Source organism: Camarhynchus parvulus, chromosome 23, assembly GCF_901933205.1.
Source record: "Camarhynchus parvulus chromosome 23, STF_HiC, whole genome shotgun sequence".
In the NCBI taxonomy this organism is placed as follows: domain Eukaryota; kingdom Metazoa; phylum Chordata; class Aves; order Passeriformes; family Thraupidae; genus Camarhynchus; species Camarhynchus parvulus.
In genome coordinates, this window is record NC_044593.1 from 3016891 (window position 1) to 3037535 (window position 20645).

Here is a 20645-nt window from a genome sequence, read left to right on the forward strand (position 1 = left end):
CAGCTGGATTCCAGGAGGGATTTCAGGGAGCAGGCGGCTGTGCTGTCGGCACCTCGGTCCTCCGGGCCGCCAGGGGGCGGCGGTGTGCGCGGCAGCCCCTTCGGCCCACGCTGCCCCCTGGCGGCCCGGGGGAAGAAGGCGCCGCGCGCGGCAAGATGGCGGCGGCGGGTCCGGCCTCAGGCACCGGGCGGCTCCCGGCTCGTCCCCGGCCCGGCCTCGCTCGGTTCCGGGGCTGCTTGGCCGGGGCGTTGTTGGGGGATTGCCTGGGAGCTGTTTTCGAAGGCAGGAGCGTCGTGAAGCTGCCGGAGCTGCTGAGTTTCCTCAAAGGGCTGGAACCGGCGCCGCCTGAGGAGGGAGGGGAGGCGGCGGGGAGCGCACGTGGAGGTGCGGGGCGGGGAGCGCGGCGGGGAGCGGGGGATGTCCCCCGGTGCCCCCTTCACACACCCCGCTGTGCACGGCACTCGGTACCCCAGAGATTCGGGTTAGACCCCGGCACTCCCCAGGACTGGGCTTTGGGGTGTTTGTGTCCCACTCCCTCAGCACTCCCAGGACTGGGCTTTGGGGTGTGCCCAACCTGCAGAATCCCCAGCCCCTCACCTCCACCGAAACGTGGGTGCCCCCAGTGCTTACCGCTCACCTGGTTGTGGGGCATCTCTGGCTGTCCCCTGCCCTGCTCTGTCCTTTGCCCCTGTGCTGTGGGGGTTCAACACCCATTCCTGATTCCCGAGAGATTCCTTAGGGACACCCTGATGCAGAGGGACCCGTGGTTTGCTCTGCTGGGCCTGTGCTGCTCCTACTCCAGCGAGATGAGGTGGAGTGCTGTGAATGGGTGTGGCAGTGCTGGGGTGTCAGCAGGGAGCAGAGGAACCAAAATTGAGGAGAAGAACCGTGAGAGAAGCACAGAGTTGTTTAACTCTTAGGAAATGATTGCAGCCTTACAGTGCCTGAGGGGAGTCTGCAAGAGAGACTGAGGCTATTGACAAAGGCCTGGAGTGACAGGACAAAGGGAATGGCTTCCTACTGCCAGAGGGCAGGGTTATATGGGATGTTGGGAAGGAATTGTTCCCCATGAGAGTGGTGATGCTCTGGCACAGATTGCTCAGAGAAACTGCGACTGCTCCATCCCTGGCAGTGTCCAAGGCCAGGCTGGACATCGGGGCTTGGAGCACCCTGGGATAGTGGAAGGTGTCCCTGTCTGTGGCAGGGAGTGGAACAGGATGTGCTTTACGGTCCCTTCCAACCTAAATCATCCTGGAAATCTGGGATTCTGAGTTGGCCTGACTTGTCCATATATACCTCTGGATGTAAGACATCTTCTCCTGGTTCTTACTAACCTTGAAGTATATTCTGTGTCATTATTGCTGTGGATGCATCTCCCTGACTGTGTCTCCTTACTCTGACAACCATGGCACTGTCAACTTCACAGTGCCAGGGAACTTAAATTCCAGACAAGTTTGGGTTGGAAGGCAGCTTAAAAATCACCCAGTGCCACCCCCTGCCATGGGCAGGGACACCTTCCACTATCCCAGGTTGCTCCAAGCCCTGTCCAACCTGGCCTGGAACACTTCTAGGGATCCATGGGCAGCCACAGCTGTCCCAGGCAGCTTGTGGCCATCAGGCCCTGGAGATGAGGGTGGTGCTGGCCAAGGGGAGGAGCAGTTTGTCCCTGGCTGCTGGTGTGACTCTATGCCCTCCCGTTGCAGAGTCGCTGCCCTACACGGACGACACGGCCATGAGCAGGTCGGTGGTGCAGTCACTGCTCGCCAAGCAGGAGTTTGATGAGGTTGACATGGCCAAGAGGTGAGCATGAGGCTTCCTGAAGGTGTAACCATCACTGTGACTGTCTATGGAAGGGGACAGGGGCTGAGGCAGACTAATTCTTATTAATAATTTTTGGAGGGGAAAAAGTTAGGAAATAGGTGGTTAATCCCTAAGTTTGTTAATCCTTTTGCTTTGCCATGCCTTGGACCATGCAGCAGCATCAGCTGCAGTGTGGAGTCTGAAGCTGCCTGGACAGGGCAGCACTGCTGTGTGTCAGCCTTGTGTGTGTTCACCTTTGGGGAGGAGAGTGCTTGGAGACTCCAGAAACATTTTGTTTCATGTTTATTTGTTGCTATTTATGTTTGCACTGCCCTTAATTTAGTGAGGGCATAGGAGTGAGCTCAGCTTGACTCTGTTTATGATCTGTTTCCCTGTTGAATCCCCAGCCCTGAGAGCATTTGGTTCCACTTAAGGGAAAGCATTTCTTTGTTTAGAAAACTCTTCCATTGAACTTGAACAAAAGACTTTCCTTGTGGTTGTGACCCACGGAAATGTTTCTAGTTTGCTTCTATTTTGAGGCAGAGTTGAGAGGGAAACAAGTGGGTTATGGAAGGTGATGTTTATACATCCTTCTTTCACACTGTTCTCTGGGAATTGTTTCCTGCAGAACTGAACCTCTGAGCCCTGATCACTGTCACTAATTTAGGTGTGTGTTATTAATTCACTTTAGCAAGAAGCTTCCTCCAATCACAAAACCCAGTAAAAGACCAAACCCCCCTCATGTTTCCCCCCTGCCCACACCAGGTTTGCTGAGGAGTACAAGAAGGAGCCCAACAGGGGCTATGGGATGGCTGTGGTCAATGTCTTCAAGAAGCTTCTGAGCCCCAAGTGCAGCGATGTGTTTGAGCCCGCAAGAGCCCAGTTCAACGGGAAGGGCTCCTACGGGAACGGCGGCGCCATGAGGGTGGCCGGCATCCCCCTCGTCTACTCCGACATCCAGGATGTCAAGAAGGTACCGGAACATTCTGGGCTTCTCTGGGTGTCCCTGCTGCCAGGGGAGTGTCCCAGGAAGCTTTGCTGACACCGGGCTTTCTCTGGCAGTTTGCGAAGCTGAGCGCGGAGCTGACCCACGCCAACTCCCTGGGCTACAACGGGGCCATCCTGCAGGCCCTGGCTGTGCACCTGGCACTGCAGGAAGGGCTCAGCAGGGAAACCTTCCTGGAGCAGCTCATCAGCCACATGGAGCACGTGGAGGCTGATGACAAGTCTCTCAGTGATGCCCGAGCGTGAGTAGCTTGGGGAAAGCCCCAACCCTTCTGTGGTGGTTTGTTCTTGCTCTTCACGTTCTCTCCTCTTCACTGCACTCTCTGTTTGCAGGCTGGGATTTGAGGATTTACCATTTTCCAGGCGTCTCAAGAAAATCAAGGAATTTTTGGAGCTCAGCAGTGTTCCCAAAGCAGATGTATTGTTTGAGTTGGGTGAGTACCTTTCTTAGGAAAGCTGGAAGCAGGACAAACTCAGCAAGCCTGGTAGATGTGTGTCCCCCTAGATTCCTCTTCAGCCTGTCAGGCACAGACTATGCTGGAAAAGCAGCCTGTGCTCACCAGTCAGGAATTCTGAGTCTCAACCCAGTGATTTCCTCTGTGTATTGATAGGAAAAAAATGTCTTGCTAAGGGAAATTTACCTTGCATAATGTTCCTTAACATTCCAAGACCTCTTAAGGGCTCTTGGGTCATCATGTTGAATGGGAATGAGTAGATGTGTATGGCCAGGCTATACTGGGGTAACTGGGAATTACTCTGCAGGATGTGAGTGGTACTGGGGAACCAGGGGGTTTCTGAGGGACAAACTTTTGCACCTTTTCCTGGTAAAATCCATGATACTGTTATGGAAAGTCACCAGTAGGAAGGGAAAAGGAAGGAAGCCGGAGGGTGCTGACGGGGTGTGTTCCAGGCAATGGCATCGCTGCGCTGCGCTCCGTCCCCACTGCCATTTACTCCTTCCTGCGCTGCATGGACGCTGATCCTGACATTCCTGAGCACTACAACGCCCTGCAGAGAACCATCATCTACTGCATCTCCCTGGGGGGGGACACGGACACCATTGCCACCATGGCGGGGGCCATCGCCGGTGCCTACTACGGGGAGGAGCAGGTGCCCCCGAGCTGGGAGCAGAGCTGTGAGGCTTTCCAGGAGACCCAGAGGATGGCCAAGAGCCTCTATGAACTCTACTGCCAGCGGCTCTGAGCTCCAAGGCAGCCCCAGGGCTTTCCTGAAGGCAAAGAGATGGTCAGCTCTGTTTCTCTGGTCAGACCCAGCGGTGGATCCACACCATTGGCCAGTGCCAGCGAGCCTCACCTGGGAAGGGGAAGGGTGCCTGCTGCTGTCAGCTGGGAGCAGGAGCCAGCCTGGAAAAGAGGGGACATCCCCTTCAGTCACGGGTCAGCTGGGACAGCGGCTGCAGCTCCCTGAGTGTACACAAGTGTCTCATTTTCCATGGATTTCTGCTGCTTGCTTTGTCCACCATTGTGCCATTTGTCATTGCAGTTACTGGCGGGTGTCTGAACCCATGGATTTTCCCCTGTTTTCCTCTGTTCCTGTGTCAGTGGGCTGTGTTTTGGTGGTCAGTGGCTTGTCCAGTCTCCACACCCCTGGTACAGCAGCAGGTTGTTGTCAGCTGACCAGATAAGGGATGTCATAGGAGTCACCAGAGAGGCCTGGTGGCCCAGGGTGTCACCTGTGCTGAGTTAGGTTAATGGAGCACAGATTTCCAGGGAGGTTTGTTGCCTTAAAGGCAGAATGAGAAGGGCCAGAAAAGGGATTTCCTTGCATTGCTGGTGGCTCTGTGAGAGACCTTTGATGCCTGCAGACAGTCCCAGCTGGCTCATTGTCCCTGCTGGGAGAGGGTGTCACTAATTGCTGCTCCTCCTGTGTCCTTGGCCCTGTGATCCAACAGGCACCTGCTGCACTTTGTGCCCCCTTGCACAGCTGCTGTCACACTGCTGCAGCCACTCTGGCTGCTCCTGTGTTCCTAATCCATGCATCCTGTATTTTTAAAGTCCTGTATATGCCCAGAGCACCAAGTGAGATTCCTGTTTAAATCACAGAATACCCCAAATTGAAAGGGACCCACAAGGATCATGAGAGTCCAGCTCCTGTGGAGTGCAGTTCTTGGAGTGGAAGTAGTACAGGGATAGAATGCCTGGTTCTGCTGCAGTCAGTCACAAAAGTGACTTGAACAGGATGCAGGAGTTAATTTATCACACTCTCAGCCTCTGTACTTGGTAAAAATTGCCCCAGAATTAAAAGGAAAGGTGGGTTAATTGGGGACATCAATATTGAAAAAAAGCTGGTGCTGATGGCCAAGAACATTTTAGCACAGCTGTGTTCCAGAACTTCACATTTAAAACCTTTTCCTAGTGGGGCTGGTCAAAAAGGGAAAAACAGCTTGGGAATGGCACATCTAGAAAGGGTTGGAAGTTTTTTAATAATTGAAAACAAAAAGTCATCACATGGAAATGTTTATAAACTTAAATGTGACAGTGTAACTCTTGTTATTTCTCCAGCATGTCTTGTGACACTGGGAAGTGGCTGTGGTGCTCCCCAGTGGTGTCAGCACGTGGTGGCTGTGTCAGGCTGCATGCACATGTGGGAATCTGGCTGCCACAGGTCCTTCCAGTTTTCCCTGTTGTCTGCTTCCTTCAAGTGCCAGTCTTTTGTGTGATGCTATAATGGATTTTCCTTGTATAAATGGATTCTTGTCCTGGGAACATGTGGAATTTTGGTCTGTTGTATATTTTTGTATTGTGCTGCAGATCTGAGCTGTAAAATATCAGGTTTTCCACATTATTCTGCCAGAGGGACAACCAGATTCATGTAATTATTTAAAAGAAGATATTTTTCTTTTAAAGCAGCTTTATAATTTTAAGTGTTTGGAACTCCTGACAAACAAAGAGCTCCTGTTTAAAGACTGGAGCTCTTTGGGCCTGAATTTAGATGTGTACTAAACCCTTGGAAAGAAGTAAAATCCCTCAGTTACCTTTGTTAAGTAGCCACTGCTCCTGTGTTTTCACTCAAGTCATGAAGTTGTGCATCCTCAGTGCCAAGAGGACCAGGAGTGGTTCTTGGTACAAGGGTGAGCTGACACTGGGCATTGCAGGGAGGGCCTTTGGAGAGGCCCCTTTTCCTTCTCAGCCTGTGGAAGGAGTTCAGGTGCTGGAATCCAGCATGTGATGATGGTGCAGAGAGCAGGGAATTCACTGGGAGCCTCATGAATGGCAGCAAGAGGATGGCTTGCTCCTTGGAGTGAGCTGTGTGTCAGCCAAGCTTCCCTGGAAATGTTTCACCTCTGCCAGGTGAGATCAGGTGGGAAAACACATTTTCTTCTCTTTGGACTGTGAGCCTGTGAAGGTGCTTTGCAAGCACCAGTCCTGAGTGTTCCTGACTCGCTCAGGATTGAGGCTGGCTGTGCACAAGGTGTGTGATGTAGGATAAAAAAATAATGGAACAAAACACACAGAAGGGAAAGGGAATCCCTAAGACTTCAACTTGACTGCCTGAAATTAATAATCACCAGGCTGGAAGGATCTGGGTTTCAACCTTTTCTAAAACCGAATTTCTGGAGATAGGAGTCTTAATCACAAGAAACATGCAATAACTTTCTGTAGTTAGGGAATCTGCTGGGAGTGAGTGAGATGATTTGAGGTGGAAATAGAGTGTAAGAGAAGTGTATGAGGCAGAGCAAGACCCAGGACAAAGCACAGCTGAGCCCACCTCTATACAATAAGTTTTATTGATGTTTGTCAATACAATCAAGTACTGCAGTTTTAGTTGTGAAGAGCAGGTCAGTTTTGGGTCACAAAGAGTGCATTTTAAACCAACTTTTACTAGGACAGTGCATGTAATAAGTATTTACAAAACTAAAAACCTCTATATACTAGGTTAGAAATGAAGATACTAGAGGCAAATTTAAAAAAAATAGTAAGAATTTGTATATAAAAATGCACATTGTAATGCAGTTTTCAGCATTAAAAATAGACATACCTCATCCAACCCAACCTTTTTTATTCTTATGATTGAAACCAAAATCCCACGCGCTCACACACACGACAGAAAATAATCCTTTCTGCTGGCTAATATGTACTCAATATTCCAGAAAAAAAAATCCTTCTGGAGAGTGAACAGCCTCCCTCATCCTGTGCATCGTTTTTTTTAGCCTAACTATGTGCGTGTAATATCTTTGCTTTCCATTAGTGTGTAAATGTAAGAGGTTAAATAGCTGCTAGGGGTGATTATGGGTTTGCTCTGCACGTGATAGGAAAGTGGAATTACAACACTGTATCTACAGCACAAACTTAATCTGGGGGTGGCTACAGTGAGGAGTTTGGTCGTTGCTTTTTGCCAGCTCGAACAAGAAGTTTGGAATGAAGCAGAACAGAACAAGAAGAGATGGGCTGTAGATTAGGCACAGTATAAATAAGTTGCTTTGAGGAGCAGGATGAAGCTCCCACCAGGCATGGCAGCTCCTGGCCCTGCACGAGGCTGGACCAGCTCAAATCCCTCTATTCTCCAGAGAAAAGGAGCCAAGTCCCCTCCCAGCATCCTCTCCTACCAAACCTGGGCCTGGAAAAATCATCTGAGCTTCCACTTTTAATTGAAGGGACTGTTCCTGCTGGGAAATAACCTGTTAGGATCACAACCCAAATGGTCCTGACCATGCCCTCAGGAGTTAAAAACGTCCAGTGGGATCAGACACCTTCCAGCTTGAGGAGTTTCATCTCTGCATGAAACTTGTAGCTTTAAGGAGAGAAATTCACAGGGAAAAGATCCCAGGGAGGGCACACACAGCCCCAACAGGCAGTGCCCAGAGCACTGGCCTTCCAACTGCAAATTTCGTTCTTGTGTTTCTTAATTTCAGGGTAGGTGAGTTTTTAAAAGGAAGGCCTGAATGGCAAGAGGCAGAAACACAGGACAGGCTTGAGGAGAAAACAAACAAGCGAAACAGAAATAGGAAAAGAAAAGTTGTTTAAATATCTCATAGAGTCCATCTGGAAAACAAGCCCAGTCCCAGTCTTGCTACGTTTCTTTGGCCATCAAACAGGCTTTGGGAAAATCTAAAGGTCAGAGCTGGTGACCGAATTGTTGCTGTTTCTCAGGGATGTGCCTTTGCAGAAGGACATGCAGTGGAATATGCACATGGATTGACTTCAGCAGCATGCTCCTGGCCTGGGATGAGCAGCATCCCTGTCCTGGAAGTGGCAGTGACTGTTCTACTGTGAGAAAACCTGCAAAGCCACAGGATCTGTATGGGGCAGTGCCATCATGCCTGGCCCAGAGCCCTGCAGCTCATGCTCAGGTCAGTAATGCTCCAAGCATTAGAGAGACAAAGTGGTAACAACAGGCAAATGTTGATTTCTTTAACCTAAGTCAGAGTGGCCCCTGGGCTGCTGCCCTGTCACAGGTATTGCACTACACTTGTAAGTGATGTTCTTCAATGGGTCATAGCACCATGGTGAAATCACTGCGTGGAAAGTTAGAACCAGCACTGTTTTTTCTTAATTCCAAGATCCCCAGAGGAAGGGGGGACACCAATGCAAGAGTTCACACATCCCAGAATAGTGAGACAGGAAAAGCAAGTTGTCCATCAGTGGCACTTCCTTATGTCACACCAGCTGGCAGCACCGTGAGCTGGGCTTGCACTGCCATCCTTGTGTGGGCAGAGATGCTCCTGAGGCCAAGCAAGTCTTTGGGCTGCAGAGACACACGGGACAGGACCAGCCCTTGGACTTCCCAGCAGGTGAAAGGAGAGAGCAGATCGTTGTTCATCACAGGGTCCCAGCTTCCCTCACCGCCTTTGGAACTGGTCATGGCATCCTCCCAGGTACCAGTGCCTGGATGATTTTATTCCTAAAGGTGCTGGGGGGGAGGGTTAAAAATAATATTTACTTCTTAGAAGAAGGTGCTTATGCAAAGTGTTCCACTCTTTAGGATTATAAATCCAACCACACTGTATCTGGAGTGAATCGGAGAGACTGCCCTAAAGCACAGTCTGGAAAAACAGGCGTCAGCGAGCCTGGAACTTGGGCATCTGATGGTTTGGAAGGAAATTTCTCAATCCAGTGTGGATCCCTGCTGCTGTATGGGTTTATGTAAGTGCCTAGGACCCTGCATTGGTTACCAACACATCAGCCATGACACAGCTGGATTTATTTATCTAGCATTCCAAATGGGAAATGAGGGCACTTGATACAGACCATGGGGGTCTGGTCTTCCTCTCTGGATCACAGGGCCAGATCCTTGCCATCCCAAGCGTGTTCCTGTGTTTGATGTCCAGTCACTGGGGTATTTATTCCAAATATGCTTTGTTGAGGAAGTCACTCCCCTCCCTCCCTTCTCCCTCCCCCAAAAAAAGAAAGATAGATGGATAGATGTCTCCTTCCCGATTCCCTCTTGACTCATGGATCAAACAGCGTGAAGCAAGGTCCCATGACAATGTCTTGCGTGTTCTTCCCAGTGATTTTTCTTTTTTGTATTAATTTTAAAACACTTTTTTATCAAAAAAAAAAAAGTTTATGGCTAAAGTGGGTGAAAAGGAAACATGCCCAACAGCTGTTATGTGGGGCAGAGCAGGAACCCAGAGAAGGAGGAGTGGATGTATTCTGTGGAGTACAGCCCATTGGCCTGGTCCGAGGGCATCTGTACCCAGACCTGGTCATTCTCCTTGAGTTCAAGCACGGCACTGCCCGAGGCCTGGTCCAGGTACCCCTTTTTGTACTCGTCGTAGGTGTAGGTGGCCGGCACGTTGTTCTTATACAGAGCCACCCAGACGTTGGTCCCTTTGACGTGCACGTGGTAGGCAAAGTAGTAGATTCCGGATACGGGGCAGGTGAAGATCCCAGTGACCGGGTTGTAGCCATTGTGCCCGTTATACAAGGTCCGGTCAAACTTGACGGGCATGCCGGATGCGGGGAAGGGGGAGGTGAGGATGGCAGTGAAGGCCGGCGCGATGCGGGCAGCGAGTTCTCCTCGGCCGTACTGTGGCTTGCCCGGCTTCCCGTTGCCCAGCACAGCCCCCTCCACGCTACCGTCCGGCAGGTGCAGCCCCGCGATGCCCGTCTCGTCCAGCACTCCTGGCGCTCCTGGCGGCCCAGGTGGCCCCGGTGGCCCCGGTGGCCCGTTCAGCCCCGGCGTTCCTGGCATTCCGGGTGGGCCGATGGGTCCGGCCATGCCAGGCTCGCCAGTTTTCCCCTCGCCAGGAATGCCAGGGAGCCCGGGCTCCCCTTTCAGGCCTGGTAACCCCTGAGGCCCCATGGGCCCAGCAGGACCTTGCAATCCCGGGATGCCAGAGGGGCCCCTCAGCCCCGGCTGTCCTGGGATCCCACCGTCCCCTTTGGGCCCAGGGCCACCCGTTAATCCAGGCACCCCCGGAAGGCCGATGAACCCCGGTTCACCTTTGGGGCCCGTTGGGCCGGGAGGTCCCAGTGACCCGGGCAGGCCCCTTTCTCCCGGCACCCCCGGCTTCCCCGCGAAGCCGTTTGGGCCCTGATCACCGCGTATCCCCGGCATTCCCGGGGGCCCGCTCGGCCCCACGTCCCCCTTGGGGCCGGGCAGCCCGTGCTTGCCCGGCAGCCCCATGGACCCCGGCGGGCCCGGCAGGCCGATGATGCCGGCAGGGCCTGGCTCACCCGGCTCGCCATCAACGCCGGGCTCCCCCTTATCGCCGATGGCTCCCTGTGCCCCGGGCTGCCCGCGGTCTCCTTTCAGGCCGGGCATGCCTGGCTTCCCATAGCCCGTGGGGCCTGGCAGGCCAGGGAGGCCGCGGATCCCGGGCTCTCCCTTCGGTCCCATGGGGCCCTGTATCCCCGGCACCCCCGCGACGCCCGGGACCCCGATCCCATCGATCCCGGGGGGTCCCCGCGGCCCCACAGGACCGGGCTCCCCGGTGACCCCTGGCCCGCCTGGGGGACCCATGTCGCCCTTGTCCCCGGGCGCTCCCGGCAGCCCATCGAGGCCAGGCTTCCCAATGCCGGCCGGCCCGGGGGGCCCTGCAGGGCCAGGAGGGCCCCCGTTCCCCCGGGGCCCTGGTAAGCCTGGCTTCCCCACGCCGTTTTCACCCTTCATCCCTCGTTCTCCGCGGGGACCCGGCTCTCCTTTCGGGCCAGGCTCTCCCCGAAACCCGGGCAGGCCGGGGCCACCCTGGGGACCCGGCTTCCCATTGACAGAGAGGCCGGCTGGCCCGGGCAGCCCCGGCGGGCCGGGCAGGCCCCTCGGCCCTTGCTCCCCACGCATGCCGGGCTCGCCCTTGGCTCCGGGCATCCCTTTCATACCCGCCTTCCCGGGGAGTCCTGGGATGCCAGGTTTCCCAATGCCCGAGAAGCCCGGGGGCCCAGCAGGCCCAGGCTGGCCGTGCATTCCTGGCTTCCCAGTGCCCGGTTTTCCCGGGTAGCCGGGGGGCCCGGGAGGTCCACGTGGGCCAGGCTTCCCTGGCGGTCCTGGCTCGCCTTTGAGGTCCATGGGCAGCATTGGTGGCATGTCTGTGGAGAGAGGAGACACAGAGTGTCACTAGAGCTGGCCGTGGGCAAGGTGTCCTTGGGATGTTGGAGCTGGAGTCTCTGAGTGGCCTGGGCAGGGTTTGAAGGGGGGCCCTTCCACTGAATCATGGCCACAGCAGCTTCCTGGGCCCCTGCATCAGAGGGGTGTCCTGAGGTGAAGCCAAAGCCCAGAGTTCTCACTCCAGCTTCACATCCCTCCATGATGTCAGGTGCCACCATGGAAGGTGCCAGTGCTTGCTGTCAGCTCTGGCAGGGCTATTTTGTGATGAGTTATTGCAGGGTGGTTTTGGAGCTGGATTCAAACCTCCTGCTGCCTCGCTTCCCAGCGGCCTCGAAAGCACCGTGGGATTCAGTTGTTCCTGCCTGGGCTCAGCTGAGAGGATGGCGACAGAGCGAGCCAAGACTGGGGATAATCCCTCACCCCATCCCGCGAGTCCAGGGCCTTGGGAGACCTTTAATCCTTTTGGATTAAAAAGAAAACTCTTGGACATGTACTCCAGAGGCTGAGGAGGCAATGGATGTATGGGTTAGGCCATGCCTACAGTGCTTGCTGGCACAGCTCCTGAGTCCAGCAAGGCAGAGAAAAACCAAAAAGCAAAAAAAACTCTGGGGATGGAGGAGAAGCCAAGAGCTGGGAGGGAAATGCAGCCTCAGCTCCGTCCAAATGAGTCAGCCCAGCTGGGAATAGGCCGCAACCACTTGACATTTCAAGAATTTATTGAGGTCTTTTGCAAACGGATATAAGAAAGAAACTAATGGGCTGAGAGACTCCAAAGGCAAGGAGAGGCAGATGACATGCCCACCACAGCTCAGCATGGAAAGCACAGACGTGAGCATAAATAACTCCTCGAGGCTGGCCCAGGCAGGGTGTCACCTCCCACGTGACACCAGAAAAGGGTGAGAAAGAATAAATCTGACAAACTCTTTTTTGGGCAGTTTGAAATGAAGGAAATACTTGACAGTCACATGTACACGCGATGATGGTGAGAAATACGAAAGGCAGAGGAAAGGGCTATGACATCTTGGGTGAATTTAAATCAAATCTGCCCAAGGGAGATCATTCCAGTTGGGAAGAGATCTATATGGATGAGTTCCTGGGACGGGGATGGATGTTGCCTGGGGTGGGAGTAGGATACAAGGTCTGCCAGTCTGGCCCCCTCAGTGAGCCAAGCTGGGCTTTGGGGATACGGACACACATGGTGCTGGGATCCGCCAGCACGGAGATTTCCTCAGTCAACGGGAAAAGCTTATGGGAGATTTGAGACACGTGAAAAGAATAACTGTGGCAGCAGCAGGCACAGCTCCCGGAGCATCAGAGGTGGCTTTGCCTGCCCTGAGCACAGCAATTAGCTCTGGCCCTTCCCAGCCTGGTGCTGCTGTGTTTTCCTTGGGTAATGGAAACATTTTTAGAGCTTATCTATAAATCAAAGCCTGGCCCACGTCCCCAGCTGTAGCTGTGGTCACTTGGCTCTCTTGATGAAGGAAATACTTGTCTGTCATGACACTGCCACTGGATTTCTGCAAACTTCTGCTCCTCACCCAGGAAAAGAGTGTGGAAAAGAGGGCAAGGGAGTTGTGCAGTGCTGCACTATTTCTGGGGTTTGAATTCTGGAAAAAAATTCTCCAGTAAATGATTTCAATGTGTTTTCTCCCCGCGCTTTTTCTTTTTAATTTTTTATTTTCCTGCAATGGTTTGAAACGAATTAGTTTTCTAGGTCATTTTGCATGGAATCAGAACAAGGATCTACAGCTGAGCCCACGAAGGAAGGAAAAAGCACACACACACTCTCTCACACAAGGCAGTGGAGAGAAACGCCAGGCGGGAGCTGCCAGCTTGCAGGCGGCCAAAAAAGCAGACGGGAAAACCAAACCGGGGCCGTCAGCGCAGAGAAACTGGGACACTGCAGCCCCACTGGTGTCCGATTTCAAAAGCCCATGTCTTACCACAGACACGTCTCGGAGCTCTGCACTTCACAGCACCAGCGTGGGGTTCTGTGCTCCCCTCGACGCATGAACTGAGCTGCTGTGAATGCTAACAGAGCCAGCTGGGGCAGCAGGAGGGGGACAGGGCAGGAACAACCCCTGGGAGCTCCCACCAGGGAGCATCCCACCTCCTGAGGAGCATGGACATGGCCAGGTGGGTGCTGCAGCCCCTCTGGAGCTGTGTTCATCCCGGTAAGGACCCTTCCTGCCTGGAGAAGGGACCCAGCAGCACAGACCGGCCAGCAGAGGAATAATCCAGCAGGATGGGAAGTGGTTCCCAGCCATGAGCAGCCAGCAGTGGGTCTGGCCAGCAGGGCCAGATGACACTGCAGGAAGGAGAGGTTGGCTGCTCTGTGGCGGAGCCCGGCCGAGCTTGTTCCAGAGCTGCTGCCAAGCTCTGTCTCGTGAGAGAGTTTCACAGGCTCACAGGGATGTTGTGTGGGATCAGTGTTTTAGCACCTCTCATGCTGTCTCCCAGCAGTGGGTGCCCCAGCACAGCACTCATTCCTGGGTTTACCTGGCTGCAGGGCCATTGACATGGTTGAAATTAAGCCAAAATAAACCCCCAATGTGCAAATCTCTGCTTCAATGTTCTAAGCATTTCAGCATTTAGCAGCATCTCCTCCCCTGAGCTCCCTCTGTGCTCTGGGGCAGCTATTTTTGGGTGAGGTGTCTGGCACCCTGAGGAAACCTGTCACTCACCAGATGGCACCTGGGGGCAGGAGGGCGCCCCCAGCCCCGGGGCCAGGCTGGGGCAGCCGGGGGGCCCCGCACAGCTCCCCCCGGGTCGGGGTAACCCGCAGGGGCACGGCACAGCCCTGCGCCGTCGCGGCGAGTCAGCTGAGCTCCCCGAGCAGGGCAGAAGGCCAGCAGGGATTTTCCTTGCCAAATTAGAGGTTAAGCAGAGATGGGAGCTCGGTGGGATCCAGGAGGCACCGGCTTCCCCAGCTGCCTCTGTGCGGCCCCACAGCCGGTGGCTCGGGCTGCAGCTGTCCCTGAGTCCCTCTCTCCTGTCCCCCACCTGTCCTCTCCTTCCCAAGGGTTTTAGAGGAGTAATGTCCAAGGGATTTCTGTGCTCTGCCCTGCCTCAGTGTCCCCTCTGTCTGGTCTAACCTGGCAGAGCTTGTCTAAACCCCTCCTTGCCCCAGCCTGGCACACTCTTGCTGCTCTCCCCACCATAGGCAGCATTGCTCAGAGGCAATGCAAGTCACTCCCATGCATAGAAAGAAGGGAGAACAGCAGGGAGAGATTTGAATCCAGTCCCACCAGCAGCTGAAGTGTTCCTGTGCTGCGCTGGAAGGTTTTGGCTCTGGCTGGGATTCAGGGAGCAGCTTTACAACAGCTGGGAAGGGGGCAGGGAGCGGGGGCTTGTAGCACACTTCGGCTCCAGGTTTTGCTGTGTGTTTTCTGACACATGTGCTGGGCTGAACTCCTGATAAGCCATTCAGCCCTCCAGTAAATCAGCCACTGGTGGCCCAGCCTTCTCCAGTTTCTCCTCCCAGAGCCAAGACTTCAACTCCTGGGAGGGTCCAGGTCTGGGACAGCCCTTGGGGAGGCTCCAGTGGCTCTTCCCAAGAGCCAAGCACTGACTTGGCAGGTCTGGATACCTGAGCCCAGCAGTGCCCCATCCCATGGTGGTGCCAGCACTGGGGTGGGCGCAGGAAGGGCAGCTGGGGACAGGGGATTACAGAAGGCTGGGGGTGCTGGAGCCCCGGCTGTGCACAGCAATGACCCTGGTGCCTCTGCCCCTCTGGGTGCACATCACTCAGTGGGGAGCGATTCAACACGTCTGGAGTTTCTGGTTGCTGCTCTCTGAGAGAGGAAATGTCTCTCTTCTGCTCTTCCCTTGCCAGTCTGGGTCTCAGCTGCAGCCTTGGCACTCTTTCCTTTCCCAGCTGGTGCAAAATGCAGACAGGGAAACGGAATAGGTGGAGGAGTGGAAAAAGCCTTGCCAGGACAGCTCAGGTTTAACAGCAGGGAGAGGCAGAGACAGAGAGTGCTGGGGCTTCTGTGCCTCCTGCTGCTGGGGATGGGCAGGAGGGCAGGAGCCAGAGGCTGGAGGGTGCCCTATGTCCCCTGGCTCCCAGACCAAGATGCCCTCCCAGCCCCAGCAAAGGGCTTCACTTCCCTGCTGAGCCTCTACCCCTGTCCATCCCGTCCTTCTGCACTGGGTTAAAGACCCAAATGATCCAGCCATGCTTGGCCAAGTGTTTTGGACAGCAGCACCCTCGGCTGTGCCAGGCAGCTTCCAGGAGCCTGAAGGGTGGAGGGTGACAAGTGCCCAATGGCTGTGAAGTACCACGTCCCCTTCCCACTGCCCCGTGTCCTTACACAGTCCCACAGAGTGCATCCCTTACCCAGGTACTGCCCTTTGCCTTCACGGAACGGGGGTCCCAGGGGTCCCTTCACCATGGGCTGCATGTACTTGACTTGAGCGTAGCCCCCCACGCCGCCTCCCGCCGCCGAGCCGGGGCCCATCACCATCACCAGCGTGCCCAGCATCACCGGCAGCGCCACGACGTCCGGCAGCATCCTGCTCCCACGGCTCCTGCAGACAAAGCAACAGTGACATTGGGAGCACACGCCCTCACCAGGACCAGCTGGGAGCCTGGGGATGATCCCCGTGGGAGCGGGACTCCCTTGAGTTTGCCTTTTTGTGGAGCAGATATCCTGAAGCTGTTGCCCTTCCTGACACACCAGAGCTGGGAGATGCATGGTAAATGCAGTTTATAGAATAGAATCTTAGAATCACTGAGGTTAGAAAGGATCTCCAAAACCATTGAGCCCAACCTGTGACTGATCCCCACCTTGTCACTAGCCCAGAGCACTGAGTGCCACATCCACTTGTTCCTCAGACACCTCCAGGACTCCACCACTTCCCTGGGCAGCCCCTTCCAATTTCTGAAGGCCCTTTCCAAAGAGAAATTCTTTCTGATGTCCAACCTGAACCTCCCAAGGCACAGCTCGAGGCTCTTCCCTCATCTTGCACTGTAACCAACCATGGGGGTGCCCAGTGTTTCTGTGGTAACTCTCACATCCCTTATAGATTTTTAACCAATATAAGAGGCGGGAAAAAGGCAGATGAGACCTGCAGCCCACTGAGCCCAGCGTTGCTGTCACATCCCTCAAGTGAACAGGGACTCCTCTCACTTGGGACCCTGTGGGAGGCACAGGCTGCCACTGCCAAGCCCTGCATTCCCTGGGGGCAGGGAAGGGTGCTGAGCCTCCCAAATGGGTGCTGGGCCAAACCCACGATGTGGGAACCAGAGATTTGCCGCTTTTGTGGCTCATCTGCGGCGCTTCGCGGGCAGTGCCGGGAACTCCCGCAGAGGACGAGGGATGGGAGCAGCAGCCTCAGCCTTAAGTGCCTGTTTATTTAAAATAAACCCCCTTTATAAATATTCTCTTCCTTCAGCAACTCTCCCTGTCAGCTCCACGTGCGGAGCTGCAAACAGATTGATTTGCAAAGAACATTTATTTTCGGAAGCTTAAACAACACGTGACGCCAAAGAGCTTTTTGCTGCTTTTCCTCCTTCTCGCAATAATTGACCTGTGGTGGTTATTAATGAGAATTAAGCTCCTGGCCTGTCCTGCCAGGGAGCAGGGGCAGGGCTGCTGCATGCTGGGATTTCATCGGAATTTCCTGAATTGCTTTTGCTGAAACAGCAGTGGGAAAAAAAAAAAAAAAAAGCTGCAGCCTAGAGAAAAAACAACCCAAATTAAAACAAAATTAAAGCAAATTAAGTCAAGGGAGCAGGGATCCCTGGCATGGGATTGTTCCTGATGCCACAAGGGCTTGGCAGGTTTTTGGAGTCTCCAGGGACGAGGCAGCCTTGACAGCTGCTCTTGTGCCTGGAAAATGCTCTGGGAGGCAGCTGAGGGCTGGAGGGGACAGGGATGGCCCTGCCATTAGCAGCACCATGGATGCTGTGAGGATGCAGGTGGCTTTGGCAGATGCTGGAAGGGGAACTCTGCTCTGCCCATCCCACCAGAGCCACGGGCCCGGAGTGGCGCCATTCCCACTGAGACACCCTGAGCTGTGGCTGTGGGTTGGGTGGCACTGCCAGGGACAGGGGTGATAGCCATCCCCATCCTCCTTGGCAGCACGGCCGCGGCCTTGCCGGCATTATTGTTTTTCTGTCTTCAGGGTCGAGGAGAGGAACGCTCCTTTTTATGAAGCATTATTTTACAAGGATTTGTTTAAGGGGAAAAGAATCCCATTCTAAGGGATTGCAGCTGTAAAAATACAGTTTCTGTTAAATAAAAGAGGAGAACAAACCCCTGAATCAGCTATTTACTTGTTTTCCTTACCTGGTATGACCCCTGTGCCTCCATCTCACCTCCCTCCCTTCCTAGCTCTCTCCTCTCCCACCTGGGCTGGATTCACCCCTGCTCCTCCTGTTTTCTCAGGATGCTGCCATGGGAGCAGCACCCTGGGGTGGTTCAGCCCCTTGCTGCTGGGCGCTGCATCCTCCTGCTGTGAGACCTCAGCCTTTGGAGAGATGTGGGATGCAGGGAAAACGGAGCCAGAGGGAAGGGAGAGGGAGGACAAGGGAATCTGACCACGGTTTCGCTGTATATTGGATATGAAACTGAGTTCCCTGCTCTATGTCCTCTGTCACCCCCTTGATCCAGCTCATTCCAACTGCCCCAGTCTCTGCAGAGCAGCAGGAGGAGCCTGGCCTGAGCCCCCAGGTACGTGTCCCTCACAAAAGGGGTCTCTGGTGCTGAGCTGTCCCCCCCGGCCGTGCCCGGCACTGGGGCAGGAGGCCTCCTGCTACCCGCTCTCCAGGCAGAGATTTAATAACAATAAAATGGAAACATCTGGAGTCTCATATGATGGATAAAGTGTGCACAACGTGCTTGTGGAGAGGCTCTTTCATGCTTGAAATCTCCTGTGTTATGAACTGATAATTAATCACACGGAGCAGCCACACGACGCTCCCATCTCGCCTGGCAGGTCGTGAGTGGTGGCAGATCCATCATGTGCATGGGGTGGCTACAGACAGACAGACAGGGGTCACCTGCCCATCCTCCTGGGGGTCACCTGCCTGTCCTCCTGGGGCCTGGGGTCAAGAACCTGCTCTTGTGTGGCCAACAGAAATCCCATGAGATTACTTTTTTCCCCACTTGGAGCAGGGGAGATGCTTTGGGGGTCCCAATTATAGCAACTCCACTCTGCCTGGGCACTGCAGCCACCGGGCTGGGCACTGTCCAGCTGGGCTGCTGTCCTTCAGAGGCAGCTCCAGCCCCCCAGCACACTCCAGTACGACCAAAACCATCCCTTGACGCAAAGCCAAGCCCAGCAGGAGCTGCTGAGCCAGGAGGGTTCATACAGGGGCAGCACTTGAGGGATCCCTGCTGTTCTCTGGGGATGCTGGAGCAGGATGGGGGCAGCAATCCTCCACACTGCTCAGCTCAGGGGGGAGCAGGGCCCCGACCCAGCACCGAGACCCCTGGCACGGCTTCAGAGCCGCAGCCGCCACGCTGACGGTGCGAGTGTCGGCTCCCCTGGCAGGCGGCGAGCAGACGTGTTAAAAACCCTTGGCACGCCATGAAAGCGCTGGGAACAGGGAAAAAAATCTCACACTTAAACCATGAGAAAAGAGACGACAAATGTCACCTTGTTCTTGCAGGAAAACAACCAGCCTGCGCTGCCTCCGTCGCTCCGCAGCTGCTCGTGGCTTGTGCTGGGCAGCCTGGTGAGCTCCCAGCGTGTTCCTGGCGTGCTCCTGGCCATTCCCAGTGGAAGGGGGCTGCTGCCCCTCACACTGTCCCACTCTCCCCACAGAGCCCATGTCAGCACTCCCATGCCTGTGCACTGGGCAATGTTCCTGTGAACACCATGGCCCCGCTTCCCCACGGACACGGCCAGGGCTGTTGGCTGAGCTGCAGCTGATTTATGGCCCCTGTTACTTAAATATTAATGAAGGGCCTGGCCGGCCCTGCGCCTGCTCCCTTTGAGGCTAATTATTTTTTAAGTCAATATATGTGATCCACGGGGGATCTGCCATTGTGACTGAAGGTCGGCACAACGGGGAACTTGTTCAAACCCGGCAGTCAAAGCGTGGTCAGTTTGGGGCACAGCATGTGCTCTCTGGCACTCCCCCCAGCTCCGGCCCCACATCCATCCCAGGGCCACGCCAGCCCCACAGAGAGGCTCAGGGATGAGGCACTTCAGCTGCATGCCCAGTCTCACTGGTGAGGCCTCATCCCATCCCCGTGCCCATTGCTGTCCCCATCCTCTTCCCCATGCCCAAACTGTCCCCATTCTGTGCCCTGGGGTCACAAGGCACAGCCACCACCTCTGGAGGCCATGGCAGAAGCTGCCCCAGGCTGGGGGGAGCCGTGGGAAGCTCCTTGCACTGTCCCAGGGGCAGGGGGATGCAGGGAAAGGGAAGCACCAGGAGCAGCCGGTGCGTGTGGGTGGGCTGGAGCACGGCTTGGCCGCCGCCGTGTCCCATCGAGCCGCTCCATCCTCCGGTCATTTACAATAAAAAATAAAGCAGGGAGGATTTCCAAGCCCAACACGGGGCTGGCCCGGCTCCAGCGGGAGGTCGATGATTTGCTTTGCGCTACACATGCTTTAAAAATAATAATAAACCGAGTCAAAAACGAAAAGTGAGCTATGAAGAGGGAGAACAGCACGTTGTTTCCGCAGGCCGGGCTGCAAAAGCCAAAGGCATCAGGGAGCAGCTCGGCTGAGCAGCGCCGGAGCGTGGGGGAGACTTGGCAACAGCCTGTCCTTAACTGCATGACACCTGATCCCATCCAAGGCTGCTGTACGCGCTGCCGGACCCGGAGCCCGAGCCGGAGCCTCGCCCGCCAGCAGCCCAGGGAACAAGAAAACATTTTCCTTGACGAAGAAAAAACACCCCACCCCATCTGCAGGGACCTGCTCCTGTACACAGTGCCCGCGCCTGGCCTTGGACGGAACGGGATAGGCACAACATGGCATGGCATGGCGTGGTGTGGTACAACATGGTACGGCGTGGTATGGCACAACATGGTACGGCATGGTATGGCATGGTATGGCATGGTACGGCATGGCATGGCATGGTACAGCATGGTATGGCATGGTACAGCATGGTAGCATGGTACGGCATGGTACGGCATGGTACGGCATGGTATGGCATGGTATGGCATGGTATGGCATGGTACAGCATGGTACGGCATGGTACGGCATGGTACGACATGGTACGGCATGGTACGGCATGGTATGGCATGGTACAGCATGGTACAACATGGTATGGTATGGTATGGCATGGTATGGCATGGCACAACCTAGCAGATCATGGCACGGCACAGTTTAGCAGATCATGGCATGGTACAGCATGGCATGGCATGGCC

General features: G+C 54.9%; 2 protein-coding genes across 2 annotated transcripts in view; one reads left to right on the plus strand and one right to left on the minus strand.

The window, feature by feature from the left end:
* The first annotated feature begins 140 nt into the window (after positions 1 to 140).
* Positions 141 to 5812, plus strand: ADPRHL2 (ADP-ribosylhydrolase like 2). Its single transcript, XM_030964423.1, has 6 exons — positions 141 to 384; positions 1704 to 1800; positions 2566 to 2773; positions 2863 to 3047; positions 3139 to 3239; positions 3716 to 5812. Exons 1-6 carry the CDS (start codon positions 156 to 158, stop codon positions 4006 to 4008), a joined length of 1113 nt encoding a protein of 370 aa, XP_030820283.1. The 5' UTR covers positions 141 to 155; the 3' UTR covers positions 4009 to 5812.
* Positions 5813 to 6537: 725 nt separating this feature from the next.
* The window catches only part of COL8A2 (collagen type VIII alpha 2 chain), a 30172-nt gene continuing 16064 nt past the window's right edge, over positions 6538 to 20645 (minus strand). Inside the window, exons 2-3 of the mRNA XM_030964409.1 lie at positions 15653 to 15843; positions 6538 to 11294 (exon numbers count right to left, since the gene is read on the minus strand). Coding sequence (XP_030820269.1) covers positions 9373 to 11294; positions 15653 to 15827 — 2097 coding nt within the window. The 5' untranslated portion in view covers positions 15828 to 15843 and the 3' untranslated portion in view covers positions 6538 to 9372. The remainder of the gene's footprint in view (positions 11295 to 15652; positions 15844 to 20645) is intronic.